At 50.4% G+C, this 19,782-nt stretch overlaps 2 protein-coding genes across 3 annotated transcripts; both read left to right on the top strand.

The window, feature by feature from the left end:
- The first annotated feature begins 1,174 nt into the window (after nt 1-1,174).
- On the top strand, nt 1,175-6,005 carry LOC148814375 (dynein light chain 2, cytoplasmic). Its single transcript, XM_088907032.1, has 3 exons — nt 1,175-1,353; nt 3,672-3,810; nt 4,586-6,005. Exons 2-3 carry the CDS (start codon nt 3,679-3,681, stop codon nt 4,721-4,723), a joined length of 270 nt encoding a protein of 89 aa, XP_088763158.1. The 5' UTR covers nt 1,175-1,353; nt 3,672-3,678; the 3' UTR covers nt 4,724-6,005.
- Nucleotides 6,006-7,366: 1,361 nt separating this feature from the next.
- heatr6 (HEAT repeat containing 6) lies at nt 7,367-18,868 on the top strand. 2 transcript variants are annotated; one of them, XM_088907029.1, is made up of 20 exons: nt 7,367-7,680; nt 7,972-8,079; nt 8,461-8,601; nt 8,800-8,915; nt 9,404-9,518; nt 9,668-9,769; nt 10,028-10,174; nt 10,335-10,612; nt 10,805-10,982; nt 11,276-11,482; nt 11,559-11,658; nt 12,487-12,884; nt 13,658-13,780; nt 14,437-14,523; nt 14,928-15,062; nt 15,214-15,336; nt 16,153-16,277; nt 16,472-16,568; nt 17,106-17,310; nt 18,187-18,868. In XM_088907029.1, the coding sequence occupies exons 1-20, from the start codon at nt 7,414-7,416 to the stop codon at nt 18,729-18,731; spliced, it is 3,597 nt and encodes a 1,198-aa protein (XP_088763155.1). In that variant the 5' UTR covers nt 7,367-7,413; the 3' UTR covers nt 18,732-18,868. The 2 variants fall into 2 exon arrangements, with proteins under 2 accessions (XP_088763155.1, XP_088763156.1); XM_088907030.1 differs by lacking the exon at nt 9,668-9,769 and having other exon boundaries at nt 7,391-7,680.
- Nucleotides 18,869-19,782: the final 914 nt, after the last annotated feature.

Below are 19,782 nucleotides of genomic sequence, written 5' to 3'. Positions count from 1 at the left end.
TCTGGGGTAGCGGCTTCTCCTTCACTCAGAGCTGGGGGGTTCTCAGTGACAATTTTGGGGGTGGGGATGCCCCCCCCAAACCATTTTCCTCGAACCGGGCCCAGAGGACGAATCTGCAGGGAAGCGTTTTTCAAAGTGACAGGTGGGTCCTTGAGCCTTGCACAAAGGGTGGCGGGGGGATGGAACAAGCTACCCAGCCACATTGTCAGAGCCGATAATGTGGTTTCTCTCGAGTAAAGGCTGGGGGAAATGCTTCGATCAGTTAGCTGCTGAGAATCAAACGAGCTGGGTGGACTCGGTTCACTAATTTCAGATCTACCTGGGGCTCCTCTCTCTCTCGAGTGCAAACTCGTGTTCACCGCAGAAGAAGAGCTGCTTCCCAGATATCCTGGAGTTTCTCAGGGTAATTGCATTTGAAACGGCTGTAGGGCGTTAAATGACAACACTACATCATACCGCAACAAAGTTTAAAAATACCTGTGAACATCTTTAACCAAGCAGGAAGATAAAGTCAGGTGCTGAAAACGCGGAGCCCCGGGCAGACCGGAAAGTGATGAATTGAGTGTTTAATTTCGGAATCATCAAGAAAGTAGTACCCTCTGATCCAGCTGGAACAATTATACATTTTCGCTATGTAGAGCAGTATTATGTTCGCTGTAACTTAGCGAGGTTGCTCGGACGGGGGTGGATGATGTACTTTCCACGCATCTGGTGTATACATCTTGGGTGCTATTGTTTTTTTTTATGAATGAAGGCTCGAATCCGAGCGAGAACATTAACAAGGGAAGGGAAGCGAAAGACGATACCGTATCTAGCGATTTGGTTTGTTTTGTTACCATTGCAAACAAACAAAAAAAACTTTCTGCATCGCGCCTTGCACGATGCTCAGATGTGATGTCACACAGAGGTCAAAACGGGATGCGGACCGGGCCGCTCCGGACACACCTCGACGGAGGCCAAACTCACCTCGCTACCCCCCTCCCCCTCCCCCTCACCCGCACCCCCCCACTCCGCTCCCCACACCTCTCTCCCGCGTTGCATTGTGGGCTGAAATAAGATGCGGGCAGAGAGGAGCAGGAGGAAAATGCTTGCAGCGCGAGGGGAGTGGCCGCGGCTCAGCCAATGGGAGGCGCCGTGGCGTGCGGCAGTGCGGAGGGCGGGGGAGGTATTTTAGCCGGGCAGATACCCGCAGATCAGCTACGAGCAAATCTGTGCAGACCGACAGCCAAGCCAGCCGAGCCGCAAGCCGCTGAAGCAGTCGAGCGAGACAGCGAACCCGAGCCTAGCGAGGTGTGCTGGGTGCGAGGCGGTGTTTTGTGCAACATTAGAGACGAGTGAGCCGCGCCGATAAAGGTGAGCGACCTTTCCCCCCCCATGAGTGGAAGTGGATTTAAGCAACTGGGCAGTTGTGCTTTTTTAGCTGTCTGCGCTATGGGGTAGCAAATCACGTTTCACAACACGACGCGACACCTGACTCTCGCTGATTTTTATTATTGCGAGTGGAGGTGGTTAGGGAGCAGCGTCGAGGCGTTTTCGTGCGTGTTTACAGTGTAACTCATTTTCTTTTTTGGCCAAACCGGCAATGCCCTTTGAAAGAGCTTTTTTTTTTTTTAAGAGTCCCATGTGTATCGACGCCGTTTTTCTTCGACAATCGCCGTGTCTTCCACGCCACTCGCGGCCTGATCGGCATCAGCTGCGAGCTTCTGTTTCGCCCTTTTTTGCTTTGCAAGGTCTTGTCCGAGCAGCGTGCAGCTGGGTGTCCGCTCGGTCTGCGGTGACGCGATGGGCCAACTTGGACGCTCTCGTGTTACAGTCGCTGCCCATTCGTATGCCGGCGAGTTCAAAGAAGTGCGCTGGGAAGGGGCTCATTATGTAATCCTTGTGATTGAATTAACGCCGGGCTTGGGGGGGGGGGGCAGCGGAGCTGTTCGGGATGTTGTGCTGCGTGGCTGAAAGTGTGCGTCTGACGGGAGCGCGGTGTTTTGTGCATCGTAATTTTCGCTTCAGTCAGAAGTCAAATAGGACGCTCGGCTGTGGGGTGGGGGGTGGGGGGGGGGGGTACCAGTAAAGACGACCAGTCATTTCCTAAACCTTTGCAAAGCTTGAAAACGCCCCCCCCCCCCCCCCCCCCACCTCCCCTCTCTAATTTTTCAGCACCTCATTTTCTGGCGTAGGGGGGGAGTAAACATTCTTCATCACTTTAAGCTGCATCGCAAATGTTAAGGGCGCTGTCGGGTTTTTTTTTTTGTCAAAAAGACAATCTGTCGAGAAGTGGGATTGATGTCTTCCTGGCACACTAAGATTCCCCCCCCCCCTCTCACACGGGTAGAACCGATTTAGCTGCGGCTGTACTTGTGTCAAGTGCGGCCACTCGCTATACGAAGAGGGAACGTCTCTAGAATTCAAGAAGTTCCCCTTGAGCGGCAGCAAACGGGCGCTCTCGCCTGCGTGCGCGCCGGCGGCGGGGGTATCGATGTCGCGTCACGTGTCGCGCTCGGCCGGTGGGGTAGTTCCGGTGCTCGCCTCCTGCTTGTCTGTTGGACGTGTTTGAAACGTGGGTTTTATCTTTCTTTGTCGCGGGCCTTGGATAAGCCTCCGCGTGGCTTTGGACGAAGGGTCCCTTGGGACGTGCCCTTAATGTTTTGGTTATTTTCTTTTTAGCATAGCAAGACAATCTCGGGTTCCTTCTTGTGGTGCTGTTTACTGAAGCAGTGGGGGTGATTCGATTGAATGGAGAGTGTGGGGATTTATGCTTGGATTAGCAAGATGTCGGTATTTTAGGATCTGTAGTTGCATTTTATTTAATTCTGTAAAATCCCTCTGCTTGGGCAGAGAGATTCATATCCAGCAGCACGAACCCTTCGAGGCTAGCCTGGAGTGCTTGCTGTGGACTACCCAGCTATAAAGTCCTATCTCCTTTAATTTTCTTGTTTTACTCCCAGGCCGCTGGATGACTTATCTGCTTCTATTAGTAAGCATTAATACTGTATGGAGAGGGGTGGGGGGGGGAGATGCATGATGAGACTTTGCATTCCTGGCCACCGGAGGTGTTTGGAGTCCTCTGCTGTCCTTTCGGAAGAGGAGGTTAGGGGGAAAGGGACCGCTCTGGACTGCTGTGGCTCGTCTCGGTCAGGCAGTTCAGAACCCGAGCCGCCTGCTCTCGTTAATGGAGCCTCGGGTTGCTTTGCGGATCTGCCCTTTCCTGTTGGCGACGGAGGGATGCAAGCTGTGCTCCCAGCATGGCTCGTGGCCGCAAAGCTGACAGCAGAAGCTGTCTGGTGGGCGGCTAACTGTGGTTCTGCCGACGTCTGTGAAGGGCTCAGTCTTGATGCCGTTTCATTCAGCAACCATTAAACGGCAAGGTGCAAGTCTCAATGGAGAAACTTGCATCCTCTTAACCGCTCTTGTCCACATCCTGTTCCTGTTCCACAAAACCTGTACACCTGCCAAAACTCCACAAAGTAAAAACATTCCTAGAGTGCCGTAGGAGTGCTGTAAATGAGGGTTTCTTGTGTTTTATCCAGCTAATTCAGGGGAGATTCCCTCTTTCAGGCCCTTTCCTTCCAAAAAGGGCATTTGACTTGATCCGTTTGAAATGGCTGCTTTGTTTTAATCCCTTGTAATAAGTTGTGCTAAAGGGCTTTATTTTTGTTTGCCCCCTCCCTTTGTAGAGACGCCATGTCTGACAGGAAGGCAGTGATCAAGAACGCTGACATGTCTGAGGACATGCAGCAGGATGCCGTGGACTGTGCCACTCAAGCCATGGAGAAATATAATATTGAGAAGGACATTGCTGCTTACATCAAGAAGGTGAGATGGCTTTTCTGGGATGGGAGGCAGGGGTGGCTGTTCATGAGCGCCGTGTCTGCCTGCGTTTGCAGTAAATGGTTTTGAACAATCTGCTTTACTCTTTAAATGTTGGTCATCCCCTCATTCCTGGTCGAGGTCACCACCACCTGGCGCCTGTCACAAACACAGGGTGCAAAATGAGCACTACTCAGGGTGCAAACACCCACTCATAGGATGAGTGTGTGTATATAGAAGCCAATTAACCTGATCAGCATGTCTGTGGACGTGGGTGAACATGCAGACTCCACACAGAAGGCAACTCATTCTGGAATTAAAGCCAGGACTCGGTGCAGCTGCCTCCTATGCACCACTAATTAGGAGCTTTATTGCTCTAGTTCAGGTGGTAGCCGCGTCAGCATGCATAGGCTACAAAGGAACAAGTAATAGGTTTATTCCCTGCTGAAAAAAGGGAGAAAGAAAACATTTTTTCTCCCTTTTTTCCCAGCATGGAATAAACCTATTACTTGTTGCTTTATTGCTCTGCTGACTGAATGGTAACAAATGGGTTCAGAAGTGTTTGAGGTTAGAGAATCTGAGCCGTTTGTACACACGGGTGCAGTGATGCATACATGTATAAGCACCCCAATATAAACTTTTTTTACACCATGTCCCTGCTGTTTAATACACAACAGTAGGCATATTAGCCAAGCAATACAAAGTGCCACTAAAGGGAATGCCATCCCATTCCCCCATCTTCCTGCAGAGGCCAGCCATGCTAATACTGTTGTCTTGGCAGGAGTTCGATAAGAAGTACAACCCCACCTGGCACTGCATTGTGGGTAGGAACTTCGGCAGCTATGTGACGCACGAGACGAAGCACTTCATTTACTTCTACCTGGGGCAGGTGGCCATTCTGCTCTTCAAGTCGGGCTGAGCCTCGGCCGGCGCAGGAGAGCGGCACAAACCCTGGACTGCAATGCACTGATGGCGGACGCCACACCTCCCCACACACTTCAAAAAAAACAAAAATGCGACGACAAAACTGGCTGTGCGCGACTGCATGGACTGTATACAATATTTAATGTGTATATGTTGCATTAAAAAAACTTACTTTTCTTTAGTTGCCTGGAAGAAAGTGAAGCAACAGGAAGAGATTTTTGTTAATGCTTTTTTATTTTTGTTATTGCACTGAAGTTGTAAAAAAAAAATAATGCTTTAACGGTGGCCTTTAAGTGAAAATAAAGAACTTATACAGTTACAAGGAATGTTAAGTCTACTTTACGTAGGGGATAAAGGTTGTTGACACTAAGGAAGGTGCATTGTTTAATGTTGTCGAAGGTTGTATCATTACTGTCACTTAATATTCTTGCATCTGTTTTCGTCATGTCTTGGGGAATTTTTTTTTGTGCTACACTTGCTTCCATTCTAAAAGGGATCTGGAGTCACAAAGCTTTCATGAGTGGGGTGAGGTCCTGGTGCTCCTGTAGAGAGGGATCTCCAAGTGTGCACTAACCTGGAACTCGTTTCCTGACGGAGCTCCTGCTGTTGAGCTGTGTAAACATCTACTGAAATCCTGTCTGGCAGGGCCTGCACATCCTTGTTGAACTATAATACATGTGCTTGATTATCCTAAAAATGTAGGTAATTTTATTACACTAGAACTTCCATCTTGCAGAAATGTGTGCTAGAACAAACTTTTTAGTCTAAGAAACCTATAATGTGCAAAATCAGTCATGTTCACCTTCAGTGCTGGTTGATAGAAGGGAGCAGCCTTTGTTCATTTTAGGATTAGAAGATGGTATTTGAGAGAGAGATTCAGTTGAATGAGGAGAAGAAGCTGTAGCAGCTGTGAAGGACACCTGGAGTGTGTGCCTCCATTAATAAAATGTGGATCCAACAGCACCAATAGAAGTCTTCACCAGTACAGTACTAGGAGCCAAACTCAAAAGTGCTGAAAGAGCAGCTGCCATGGACGTCTATAGAGTAGTTACGTGTTGTCATTGCTTCGGTTTGTGTATGTTTTCCCTTTTGAAACAAATTACTGTGTGATCCATGCGTTTTTTTTAAAAGAAATAAAATACCTCTTGCGTTATAATGCTCCTGGGAAAGATGTGTATGTATTTAAAAATGTGCTCCATAAGCTTTCAGCCATGACCATACTTAAAGACTCCTGTACATCTTTTTTTGTCACATTAAAAAAAAATCTGTGACCAACACGTCATAAATCCCCGGTTTTCTTTGTTTCAGCTGTCTGATGAACGTGTTCTAATCTCTAGTAAGTCCCCCACGCCATGCCGGCCTTCATTAAATAATTTTCATATAGAGCAAGATGGGGTGATTACATAATTTATCAGTTATGGTTGGGGGGGGATATCTGCTGAAAATCAAGTCCCCTTTCCAGTGAAAACTAAACGGTCTAAGAAATGAGTCGTTTGTCAAGATCACTTCTGTTGTCCGCATTGTTGTATCTTCACATGGAGCGAAGAATGAGACGAAGGCGGGTATGGAACAACGAACTATATATATAAAAGTAAAGTTTGGTTGTACAGAACTTTACACTACTGCTCCGACATCTTACTCACGGTAGCTCTCTCCAGCTGTTTTTATGCTCTCCACTTCTCCCCGGTTTTTTCCCTTCGTTTTCTGCTGCCAAAACTATAACAGCCGGGGGACTCCTACCACAGGAAAATGGGGTAGAGCCATCTGGTGGACTATTACTTGTAATTCCAATATTACATAGACATTTATATGTAACTGTTGTTTCTCAATAAATGTTCACAGTATGGAATAACGTTTTTTTTTTTACACACATCCAAATCCCTTGTCTAGGACGTGCAGGGTAACCTGCCTGACTTCTGCGAGATCGGGGCGCATTCTTGCCCTTCCCGGAACACGATCTCACTCCTATCTGACAGAGTCTTTCAAGGAGGTGGGAGGCCGTGCGGCCGGTAAGTCTCCACTCTCCGGGGACGCCTTCTCTGGTTCCTGCGGTGCCCCAGCATGACCGCATTCTGTATCTGAACTCTCCTGAGGCCCAACAAGTCCTTCTGGAAAAGGCTCCAGCTCTTCTGGGCATTCTCCATCTCCCTCTGAGGGTCTATCCGGTGATGGACTTGGATCTAAATAACGTTTTCTGATTTGATCAACATGTCTGCGCATTCTCTGTCCTTTTCCTAGGATCACTGTATATGACACAGGGCCTGAGCACGACTCTGTGGAAGCAGGTATCCATTTCGGCCCCAAACTGACGTTTTGCACGAACAAGGGATCTCCTGGTGAAAAACTTCTCATTTTAGCTGTTTTGTTATGATCCAATTTTTTTTTACTACAGGCATTGTTGCACTTTTTACTGAAAAACTTAAAAATTATCAGAGGCATAATGTGATTCGTTTCATACCTATCTAGCTATATTCTCTACAGTGCCGTTACTCATTTATGTTCAAACGTATACTTTAAGTTTATTTTATCACCGCAAATGTCACTGTGTAGTGTCATATCAAACAGCACCACCGAATGCAAGAGACAAACAGGAAGCTGTCACTAGACCCGCCTTCACGACCCCGGATGTAGATACTGGTTTCCATCGCAACCCCTCCCCCCCTTGCCCACGCCTCTGTGACTGTCATGGCTGCTAAAACGGTGCCATTGAGGCCGGCTCTGCCGCTTTCTTACAGCGATACCGTAAGCTGCCAGCTCGCAGCTTGTGCTGGGGTCACCGAATCTGGGGCAGCGGGCTCGGGCGGCCAGTTCAGCCGCTGTTACTCCAAACTGTGTGCGCTCCACCCGTCCGACAGCGAGAACTCCAAAACTGAGATGAACCTGCTCTTTGACCAGCTGATCTCTGAAAACTACACAAATAACTACGGTGATAACGCTAACATTAGCCCAGCGGTGAGTAAACATTAAGAAGTAAGCGCATTATTTCGCAGGTGTTTTAAGGTTCGTATTAAAAAGGGGGGTTGGCTTAGCCGCTTGATGATAACTGTAGCACATAAAAGGCGATCTTTTTGATGGTAGTCGCCAATTCCCGGTGTAGATTTGCGATTGAATTGAAGTTTCATTATGCTCGATTGTTTTTCTTTCTGTCCGGAAAGAGGAAAGCGGGAAACATTTTTTTGCAGCTGGCAGGCAGTTTGTGCGGTGTAGTGTCGCTGCTCACCCGGGGCCGGTCTTGTTTTCCAGGACGTCTGCGCCCTGCTCCTTCAGGCCAGTCGACTTGTCCCCTTCAGCCAGGAGCATCTCGTCAGCAAGCTGTGTCAGCTGATCCATCACCTCCTCAACCGGCTTCAGGTAGTAGTGTGTTGGGCGATCTTTCCGTCTGTGATGAAAGAAAAATTGTTTAATGTTGTTTAATTGGTTGTTACAATCCAGAAACACAAAAGATCTGACCTTGACCAATCAAATCCGTGCCCAGTGAGAACTGGATTTAGAGGAACAATGCTCATTGTTATATTGTTATATTGTTAATTATCATTATTTTTGCCTCACCTGTAACCCACTTTTATGAATCATAGCTGGAGATTCTTGTGTGGACTCAGACTGCAAGCACAGGGCACAGGATTGATGATTAGCATGGCATGAAGAGTTTAATGGACAGTTGTTTTTTGTAAGTGTATGTAAGTGTTGTAGTCAGCTCCTTTTGTGACTGGCGTTTTCATTACCCCCCTGCAGGTGATTGTGGATGAGCAGAGTCTGGACTCCCTGGTGTCGTACTCCATCAAGGCACTGCATGTCTGCAGTTCTTGGACCCACAGTGAGATTCTACAGGCTTTGGCTGCCCTGGTCTATGGCAATGGGCCCAAGTGCCAAAGGGTACGGTTTGATAGATCTTACCAGCTTTCCAGCAACCCCTCTCATTCTCTGTATGCTAGGCTTAGGGTTCCAGTCTTACAGCTTCCTCGTGAGTAATCCGTTTCAGCACCATCCGCCAACCTCATTTTCTCGGATTAGTAATAGAAGGAAATGATTGCTATCCAGTGTTGTTGACTCGCTCTTTTCTTTCCATCCCAGCATCTCCCCAGCTTGCTGGGCCACGATGGGATCCTGCTGCTCTACAGCGACTCCCGCCAGCCCGATGTGGAACTGCGCAGGGCAGCGATACACTGCATGGCCAACCTGTGTCTGGGGTAAGCTGTTCACAAATCACCGGGATAGCTGGCTGAAAACATGCTGACACCTCGCAGTCCGTGTGCTGTGCTGCTACTCTGGTTTCTTCACCTCAGCACACACTGCTGTAGAATCGGTACAGCAATAGTAGAAAGACGGCTGGACTTCCCCCTGCAAACACCTGACTGTTGTGTACATGATTAAAATATAGCTGAAGAACTGAAGAGGTTTTTCATAAATGGTTTGCATGCGATCAACTCTTACACGTATTTGGCCTTAAGTAGTGCAGCTATGATTTTTCACTGAGATGGAAGTATTTCCTGTTCTGGGTGTAATTTCATATTTCATTACATCTCAGATGAAATAGGTTTATTACTTTGGATGCACCGAGTTTCAGCATAGTGCTCCTCTCTCCTCGGGATTGCTGCAGTCTGGATGACGGCAGAGTACTCTGGGAGGTCAGCTGTGGACTTGCTCAATTTTTTTTTGTCCTTCTGTGCAATGCCAGTATCCCTGGACAGCCCTATCTGGAAGAGCCATATCGAAACATCTGCTTCAGGACCTTCCTCCAGGTGCTCCAGTCCGCCAAACCTCCCGGCGTGGATGATATCATGTTCTGCACGGTGAGACAAACCAGTTCTTTTTTCCCCCTACATGTAATATGAAAATCCTCATTTGCGTAGTGTTGATTAAACAGAAGTTATGTCCACTCACAGAGGGGAAGGTCAGTGAGAGACATCTTTCTAAATGGACTCAGTTCTTCTTTTCACAGCTGCTGCAGAATGCACTGAAGGGCATGCAGTGCTCTCTGAATGGAGGGAAACTGAAACTGGGGCCTGATGAACAGTTGGGCTCTTTGCTGGCTGCACTGAAGGTACAGATGGGTCTCTAAAGGCAGGTGGCATAGCAAGTTAACTTTGCAGTCAGTGTGTGCAAGCTTGCTCTTGTTGCAAGAGTGAGTAGAGCAGTGCTGGTGGAGGTGTTTTTACAATTTTCAGGTGTTTTCAGGTGCGCTGCATTACAATCTAGGAGCACAATGCCTTGGATACAGCTGTTTCTAGTCTGCTTTGATCAACAGTGTAATTGCTTCTCAGACGGCAGCACTCCAGTAACCTTGTGTCTCTTCTGTTAGAAATACATGTTCTTTGGGCTGCCTGGGGTGGCCCTGGAGATCCCAGCTGTCCTCTACCCTGCTCCCCTCCCGCAGTACGAGGGCTCCCCCTCTTCTGTGAAACCTGAAATGCCACAGGACACCCATTGCACTCCAAGACAGACAGGGGTATGTATCTCTTCTGGATTAGAGACGTGGGTAAAACTAAAAAGCCCTTTCAGAAGGGGAGAGGTTTCCATAACGGGTGATAAACTCTTCCCTGAGCAAGTCACTGTATTTCCTTGGGGAGGGGGGAAAGATTCATTGCTTTAAATATTTTCATTGGCAGAATAAAAGGAGGAAATCTCGCGGGCGGAGCCGGAAGGCGGGATTGGAGGGCAAGAGGGATGAAGAGGCTCCAGAGGCTGGGGCAGATCCTCCGAAGGAGGGCGGAGGGGGAGGAGACCCCCTGGGTTGGGGGAGCCAGATTCCTAAAAACCCTGGATCTCTCTACCGCCATGCAGGGCAAGACAACGCCCGCCCCTTGTACCCCCTCTGGAAGAAGATGGTCAGCAGCTCGGATTCAGAGTTCTCCGACCCAGAGGGCAGCATGCAAAGCAAAATGAGGTGTTGTATCCAGCTGTTCACCTCACGTGTGCAGAAAGTCTGATACCTTAGCCGCCTCACTGATCTCTTCATCAGGTCATGAGATATGCAGCTGTGCTTCTGGCTTACAGCACAGTGTGGAGGTGTATGTGCTTCGCCCAAGCATCAGGTATCCTTACCTCTTACCAAGTCCCCTATGCACCTGTTTTCTAGGCTGTACCAGGCGAAGGTGCGGCAGGGGGCACTGCACTGCTTCCTGTCCACAGTGAAGTGTGTGGAGAAGAAGGTTCTGTATGGCTACTGGTCCTCCTTCATCCCTGATGCCCCCGGGACTGGCAGCCCCCCCGCCCTCACTCTGCTCACCATTGTGCTCAAGGACCCCTCCCCCAAGGTCAGTGCAGCTGCCTGAGCCAATCAGAGACACACTTGAGGTCTCTAGTAGGGTCTGGGTGGTCTGTAGAACTGGGTTATTGCACTGTTACTGTAGCATGTAAGCAGCATAGTAGGAATTTGAGAATGCACTTTTTTCAAAGTCAGTTAGCACAACACTTGTAGGAATGCTTGTTCTGAACACTTGTCTGTGTTGTAGTTAATGGATTTTAAAGTGGCCTATATTGTTCTAGTCCACTAGTGTGGATATAAACCAGCCCAGTGTTGACAGTCTCTCTCTGTCTTGGCACTCAGGCGCGTGCTGGGGCCCTGCAGGTGCTGTCAGCCATGCTGGAGGGCTCGCGGCAGTTCCTGTCGGCGGCAGAAGACACCAGCGCCCAGCGGCGCGCCTTCACCCCCTTCTCCGCGACGCTGGCAGCCGGCCTCCGCGAGCTGCACCGCTGCCTCCTGCTGGGGCTGCTGGCCGAGTCCTCCTCGCAGACGCTCACTCAGGTCATCAAGGTACGGGCCGCTCCCGGGCACAGCACCTGCCCGCCGCGGGGGCGCCTGGACATCACGGCCCGCCTCTGTGTTTCAGTGCCTGGCCACCCTGGTGTCCAATGTGCCTTACAGCCGACTGAGACCCGGCCTGCTCAGCCCACTCTGGAGGCAGATCAAGCCCTACATCCGCCACAGAGGTATGCTTGTCTTTACTGCTGCTTCAGTTCCTCCATCGAAAGCCCTTGCTTTAGTTTAACTTCCGTCCTCCTGCAGTAGCTTTGCACTGGGAACGCTGGGCTGTTGCTGTTTGATGAGAGCTACACTTCGAAAGAGCAGATTAACATGGGATGGTTGAGAGGTGACATGCAGATGCAAGGTTGTGGCATAAAAAGGCAGACAATGCTTATCACTGAAAGGGGTTCCATGAAGTTACATATAATAGTTAATAATAATTGCTTACACTAATAAAGCGCTTTTCTGGACACTCCACTCAAAGTGCTCTACAGGTAATGGGGATCCCCTCCACCTCCACCAGTGTGCAGCCCCACCTGGATGATGCACCAGTACACTCCACACACACCAGCTCTCAGTGGGGAGGAGAGCAGACTGATGAAGCCAGTTCAGAGATGGGGATTATTAGGAGGCCATGATTGGTAAGGGCCAATGGGAAATTTGGTCAGGACACCCCTCCTCTTTTTGAGAAACGCCCTGGGATTTTTAATGACCACAGAGAGTCAGGATCTTTGATTTACATCTCATCTGAAGGATGGGGCCTTTTTACAGTATAGTGTCCCCGTCACTATACTGGGGCATGAGGACCGACTCGGACCACGGCGTGAGCGCCCCCTGCTGGCCCCACTGACACCTCTTCCAGCAGCAACCTTAGTTTTTCCCAGGAGGTCTCCCATCCAGGTACTGACCAGGCTCACACTTGCTGGGCTTCAGTGGGGCTGCCAGTTGTGGGCTGCAGTGTGATATGGCTGCCAGCTTCTCTTTGCATCTCCCCCTCTGTCCCTCTGTGCCAGATGTCAACGTGCGGGTGTCCAGCCTCACGCTCTTGGGCGCTATTCTGTCGGCCCACCCCCCACTGCCCGAGGTCGAGCTCCTGTTACGGCAGCCAGGCACCTCGGGAGGGGGGAGCAGCAGCAGCGGCGGGGTGACACCCCAGAATCCCCGGATGCCCTCCTCTTCCTCCGAGAACTGGAGAACCCCCCCCTCTCACCCCAGCGCCGGGAAAGCCTCTACTCCTGTGTCTCGGGACCCCCCTGTCGAGAGCCCCGCGGAAGACGAGCCCTGCTGGTTGCTGCGCCTGTGCGTGTCGCTGGTCACTCTCCCCCGCGAGGGCCCCCACTCGGACAGCGACGCAGGCACGGCCACGGGCAGCCCCTTCGAGCCCTCGCCCGTGCGGCTGGAGGCCCTGCAGGTGATGACGACTGCCGTTGCTTTGCAATGCTTAGGAGGTTACAGGTCAAACAAAAGCTGCTCACATCAAGAAGGTGAGATGGCTTTTCTGGGATGGGCTGGAAAGGAAGGCAGAGGTGGCTGTTCATGAGCGCCGTGTCTGCCTGCGTTTGCAGTAAATGGTTTTGAACAATCTGCTTTACTCTTTAAATGTTGGTCATCCCCTCATTCCTGGTCGAGGTCACCACAACCTGGCGCCTGTCACAGAAACACAGGGTGCAAAATGTGGACTACTCAGGGTGCAAACACCCACTCATAGGATGAGTGTGTGTATATAAAAGCCAATTAACCTGATCAGCATATCTGTGGACGTGGGTGAACATGCAGACTCCACACAGAAGGCAACTCATTCTGGAATCAAAGCCAGGACTCGGTGCAGCTGCCTCCTATGCACCACTAATTAGAAGCTTTATTGCTCAGCTGACTGAATGTTAACAAATGGGTTCAGAAGTGTTTGAGTTTATGTTGGGGAGGGAGTCCAAGATGAGAGAATCTGAGCAGTTTATGCGTCACTGGGGGTATTTCTGCCCCAGCAACAGGAGATATCATTTATATAGTAAAGAAAGGTAACGTTTTTTGTTAGGAATAGACTGATTTACAAGGCCAGTCTTGCCAATTTAGTTCTGAAACAGAGGAGGAAATGCCAGAGACTGCACCTGGAGTTGTTCTTTTTTGCAATACTTCTCTTCTCATTCCCATGCGCGGTTCCTTAGTGGCAGTGCTGTGTGTTGGCAGGTGCTGGCTCACCTGGTGAAGGGGTATTTCTCCATCGCCCAGTCCTCCATCCTGCAGCTGGGAGAGGTCAGTGCGCAGTGCCTGAAGGAGGCCGACCCCTCCATCCAGTTGCATGGGGCCAAGGTGAGAGGTTCTGATCGAGAGTTTTGACGTCTAGTTTGTGTAAAGAGCAGGAATTGGACAAAGAGATTGAAGGCCGAGCTAGCTGCAAGTTTTACCAAATGCATGTTTGTTTTCCTAGAGGTCGTCCTATTTGGACATCGGTGTGGCCTGAATGTTGAGCTTATGAAACAAGGTCACGTTCATGCTTGGAATAAAGTGATTTCCAAGGCTAGTCCTATTCTTGATGGTCTACAATTTTGCAAGTTCTAAAGGCGTTAACAAAAGGAAGACTCTATAAAGACGTCAACCCACCACATCCATGTTCAGTTATAATAATGTGGTTACCCCTTATTTATCCCAGCCTTAACTGCCATGGAGTTAATCCACTTTGCAGACAGGGAAATCTTTCTTTAACCTCCACTCTATTTTCCTTGAGCCATGTGCATTACCTGGTTAACGCCCAGCCCAGAAATCACAAGATCATTTTTCAAAAGCCTGAGTATCTGTATACACCATCACATGCTAAACAACAGTGGCGAGTAATTGGTTTAGTTTAGTGAAAGCTTGACAAAAAAAAAAAAGCAAGGAGACGTTGCAGCTGAAATTACTTAGTAAGACCATTTCTGTGGGTTCATAGTATTGTCTGATCCTGACTCTTGTTTTTCTTTCTCGCTCAGCTGCTGGAGGAGCTGGGGTCAGGAACTATCCAGCAGTACAAGGCAGATTCTCCTGTTCCTCCACACTGCAGAGTCCCTGTCAGCCAAGTGAGTAATTGTCTGCTCCCCACAGCCCGTAACTCAACCGGTTTTAGATTTTCAAATGCAGCACAGTTTCTTTAGAGTGAGGGTTGTTTCTCTGCAGTGGGACAGCTGTTCAATGAAATGTGGTGACTCTAGTCTTTCCTAGCTCCCTCCCAAGCTCCATCATTTGTCTTTTGCTCTTTGGCTTGATTGTTCCTGCTTCAGGCTGTGTCCGGTGGGTCCAGTTAATTTTAGCAGTAAATGTCCATGAGGTTGTGGAGGCAGGTCTGAGGATCAGTCCTTTGTGTGTTTCTGTTTGTCCTGTGCTGTGGCCTTCCAATGAATGGACCTGTTAGGGTCTCTCTTCCCTGTGGGTCGGCCTCGTCTGTATCTCTCTCAATTGCTGATTGGTCCCCCCTGTGCTTTAGGTTGTCCAGTTCTGGACAGAGGTGCTGGGGGGGCCACTGACGGGGGCCCTGCAGAGCGAGCAGCACCCCACTCTGCAGACCAGCGCCTGCGACACCCTTTCCTCCATCCTGCCAGAGGCCTTCTGCTGCTTGCCGGTGAGAACCCAGATCCAACCTGCTCGCGAAACATTTACCTCCCTTGAAACTGGGGATCGCAATGAGTTTCCCCCCCACTGCAGAGTACCCGAGCCCTTGACTTTGGAGGTGAAGGGCACGTCCTACAGCCCCCTGTGTGTCTCCCCCACAGGATAAGAGCCAGGTCCTGTGCATCACCGTGCTGCTGGGTCTCACCTACAGCGAGAACTCCCTTGTGAAGGCGGCAGCTGTGCGGGCGCTGGGTGTCTACGTCCTCTTCCCCTGCCTTCGAGAGGTTAGATGCCCGCTGAACGGCTTTTTTTTTTTTCAGACCTTTTCTGTTGTCTTCCAATTTTGTTTTTGTTTTTTTAGATTTAGATTCATTTAGGTTTTTTTCTTTGCTATTTGTATTCTTTCTTTCCCTTCCCTCTGTCCGTCTACGGTACTTTAAAGTGTTTGCACCTTCAGTTAGCTATAACATGGGTACAATTTAATAATAATACTTCCTTACACTTATATAGCGCTTTTCTGGACACTCCACTCAAAGCGCTTTACAGGTAATGGGGATCCCCTCCACCCCCACCAGTGTGCAGCCCCACCTGGATGATGCACCAGTACTCTCCCCACACACCAGCTCTCAGTGGGGAGGAGAGCAGAGTGATGAAGCCAGTTCAGAGATGGGGATTATTAGGAGGCCATGATTGGTAAAGGCCAGGGGGAAATTTGGCCAGGACGCCAGGAAAGCACCCCTACTCTATTCGAGAAACACTCTGGGTTTTTAAATGACCACAGAGTCAGAATTTAAACCAAAATTCAGGAATTTATTTAGATTGTCAATAGTTGTAGATGGTATGACGCACAGTGAATGGTGAATGTGACAATCTGAGACTTTATGCCCGGGTGTTTAACAGTGGCGAAAAGAGAGCAAGATCACTGAATACTGATGACCTCCTGTGTGATATAGCTGACAGGGGTTAAGCTCTCCAATGATTTTCCAATTAATCCCATTTTGGAATGTGTCCTCTTCTTCCTGAATAAGGCTTTGGCACCCCGCCTTCTCACGCTGCCACCCTCTCTCTCTTCTCCTGCCCCCCCCCCACCCCCCCCCAAGGATGTGATGTTTGTAGCCGACGCGGCCAACGCCATCCTGGCCTGTCTGGATGACCGCTCTCCCAACGTGCGTGCCAAGGCAGCCTGGTCGCTGGGCAACCTGACCGACACGCTGATTGTCAACATGTGAGTCTCGGCTTGGCCTCGCTCCCGCGCTGCCCACGGGCACCCTGCACCCTGCACCCTGCCAACAGCGGCTCGATTTGGCTTGCTTTTCCGATTTAGGTAGACGTACGCGGCTGTGTCCATGGGGACGGATTTCTCGCTGCTGTTTATCCATCTCCATCCTTCTCTCTGCCTCCTCCTCCTTCTGTCTGCAGGGAGTCGGTGGGCCAGGGCTTCCAGGAGGAGTTCTGCGATTTGCTGCTGCTGAAGATGTTGAAATCTGCCACACAGGCTTCCAACGACAAGGACAGGGTAACACATCACTGCTACATTCCTAGGGTTGGGCACCACGGCTGTAGAGTGCTGTCATGTTTGTAGGAACTCCATGTGATCTAAAGATGTCTGTTTATACCCCCCCCCCCCAACCTTGACAAAGCCTCATTCCTTTTCTGCAATGTCGAGTACCTGTCCAGAACTTTATGATATATAGTGGCGCTAATTCCAGACCTGGAGGGCCAGTGTGTCTGCAGGTCTTTTTTAAAATCTAGGAAGTGGGAGAAGCTGTCTGGTTGTGTCTTGCTTTGAATGAAAGCACCTCCCAAAGGAGTTTATGTATCTTCATCCTATTAAGCCAATAACCAGTTAGTTCAGCTTGTGAAGAGTTGGACTGAATCCTGCAATCCCACTGGCCCTGCTTGGCCCGGATTAGTCAGCCCTGGTATGTGCAGCAGGGCAATGCTCTTGGCACTGAGTGGTGCTCTCAGTGACTTTTCAGAAAGGCCTCCGATGAAACAGTCCAGGCGATTTTCAGTTGTGTGCAACGCAGGTTCTCTCTCTGTCCCGGCGCAGGTCAAGAGCAATGCGGTGCGCGCCCTGGGCAACCTGCTGCACTTCCTGCAGCCGCAGCACGTGTCCCGCCCGAGCTTCGCCGGGCCGCTGGAGGAGGCGGTGCGGGCGCTGATCGGCACCGTGGGCGGCGACGCCACCATGAAGGTGCGCTGGAACGCCTGCTACGCCCTCGGCAACGCCTTCCGCAACCCCGCCCTGCCGCTTGGTGAGCCAGCCGTGTCCCGTGACTAACCAGGGAGCTGCCCCAGGCCGCAGAACAAAGAAAGTTCAGCTGCTGGCTTTCCGTAAAAAGCCTTGAACCAAATTATTTCATGTCCTCCATTATTTACTCACAGATGGGCAGAGTTAATAATAATACTTCCTTACACTTATATAGCACTTTTCTGGACACTCCACTCAAAGCGCTTTACAGGTCATGGGGATCCCCTCCACCTCCACCAGTGTGCAGCCCCACCTGGATGATGCGCCAGTACTCTCCCCACACACCAGCTCTCAGTGGGGAGGAGAGCAGAGTGATGAAGCCAGTTCAGAGATGGGGATTATTAGGAGGCCATGATTGGTAGAGACTAGGGGGGAATTTGGCCAGGACACCAGGGTTACAGCCCTACTCTTTTCGAGAAACGCCTGGGATTGTTAATGACCACAGAAAGTCAGGACCTCGGTTTTACATTTCATCCGAAGGACGGTGCCCTTTTACAGTATAGTGTCCTCGTCGCTATACTGGGGCATCAGGACCCACACAGACTGCAGGGTGAGCGCCCCCTGCTGGCCCCTCTAACACCTCTTCCAGCAGCAGCCTTAGTTTTTCCCAGGAGGTCTCCTATCCAGGCACTGGCCAGGCTCATACCCGCTGAGCTTCAGTGGAGCTGCAGGGTGATATGGCTGCTTTTAAAGTTTCAAAATTTGGTCAGAGATAAGGACTGAGTTCCTGGCCTTGTTGGTGTGATATGTAAAGCGCAGACGTGTGGTCTGGCAGGTGTGTGCACTGTCTCTGCCGGTGTAGCTGTATAAAGAGGCTGAATATCTGGAAGGCCACTTATACATCTCCTGTTCCTTTTCCATCATCCTGTCGCCCCCTCAGGCGCTGCCCCCTGGACCTCGGACGCCTATACGGCTTTGACAGGGGTGGTGAAGTCCTGCAAGAACTTCAAGGTGCGCATCAAGTCCGCCATGGCGCTGGCGGTGCCGGGCAGCCGGGAGCGGTACGGCAGCAGCGAGCAGTTTGGGGAGGTGTGGGCCGCCCTGGCGCTGGCCCTGGAGAGGAGCGAGGACACGGAGGACTTCCTGGAGTACAGGTACTGCGCCAGCCTGCGGGCGCAGCTCTGCCAGGCGCTGCTGCACCTGCTCGGCCTGGCGCGGCCCGCGGACCTGCCCCGCATCCGGACCTCGCTGGCGGAGCGCGGCCCGGCAATCAGGGGGTACCTGGCGCGCTACCACACCGGGGGTGGCGAAGGGGACGACCCCAGCGAGTGTCCGGAGCCCCGGGAGAGGATGAGGGTCCTGGAGGAAACTCTGGGGCACCTGCGCAACCTCTCTGGGGACGACGGCCCCGAGGGGCCCCTGCCGTCAGTGGTGCCGTTTCTGGAGGACATTCTGAAGAGCTGCAAGGAACTGAGCACAGTCTGAGGAGGGAGAGGACGGCCGGAGCCCCAGCACGCGTGACTGAAACACCCCACAGACCCCCGGCCTGTTCAGACGGACAGACGCCGCTGGGCTGAGTTACTGCTGTGACAAACGCAAAATAAAAATATGGAATATATAAATCGTGATGTATACAATAAGTAGTTGCATGCAAAGTAGTTTACATTTTAAGGTAGGAGGGGGGCGGGGATTGTGTTACAGTATGTTTGAGGTATTGCACAAAAGCCTACAGCCTTAAAAGGGTGGAGACTACAACACTCTGGCGCACATGGTCGTGTAGGAAGGGGTTATTTCCCCTGCAAATAGGAGATTCTCGTTTTAAAATTTCCTCTGTAGCTTCTCGTTGCTTTTGTTGTAGGTACAGCTTACACGTTCGCAGCCCATAATATTCTTAATCATTGTAGTGGGTGCACACCACCTTATAAACGCCTGTAACAGTTATTTTGTTTTTCGGTCATCATCATTGTGGAGCTATATGATGCAAATGCAACTTTACACCTTTTACCCTGCTGTTTATTTTCGGGGTAGCATCTTATTAAAATAATATTTAATTAAGGAACATGCATGAGAATTAACTGGAAGTAATACACTCGATCAGGAGGTGTTGAGCAAAATCTAAAATGTTTTTATGAATCCCTCCATCATTGGGGTGGTATTCGGAACATTCTCCCCTGTGGCCAGGAGGGGGAGCTGTAGCCATTTGATTGAGGAGGTGGCGCTTCTGTTGGAGGTTGTGAGCCGAGCTGCAGAAGTCTTGCAGTTCTCTCTCGGAGATGCAAGGCTTCGGTGTCACTGAGCCTTTGACCTTGAAAGATTCTACGCAAAACCGTCCCATCAAGCGCTGCAGAACAATCCAGAGCCGCACCCAGTTAGCTGCGTTATCGACTCGCCAGCAGAGGGAGGCCTGTCCACACGCATGTCCTCAGTCTGCCCAGGACCCTTCAGACGTTCCAGCGCTGGGACAAGGAGGTAAAATACAGGACCGTTGGGCATAAAGAAAATGGTTATGTATTGTATTGCACTCTGCACTCGATGT

The sequence above is a fragment of the Atractosteus spatula genome, chromosome 27 (assembly GCF_055471065.1).
Source record: "Atractosteus spatula isolate fAtrSpa1 chromosome 27, fAtrSpa1.hap1, whole genome shotgun sequence".
Lineage (NCBI taxonomy): Eukaryota > Metazoa > Chordata > Actinopteri > Semionotiformes > Lepisosteidae > Atractosteus > Atractosteus spatula.
This window is presented reverse-complemented; position numbering and strand designations above follow the sequence as displayed.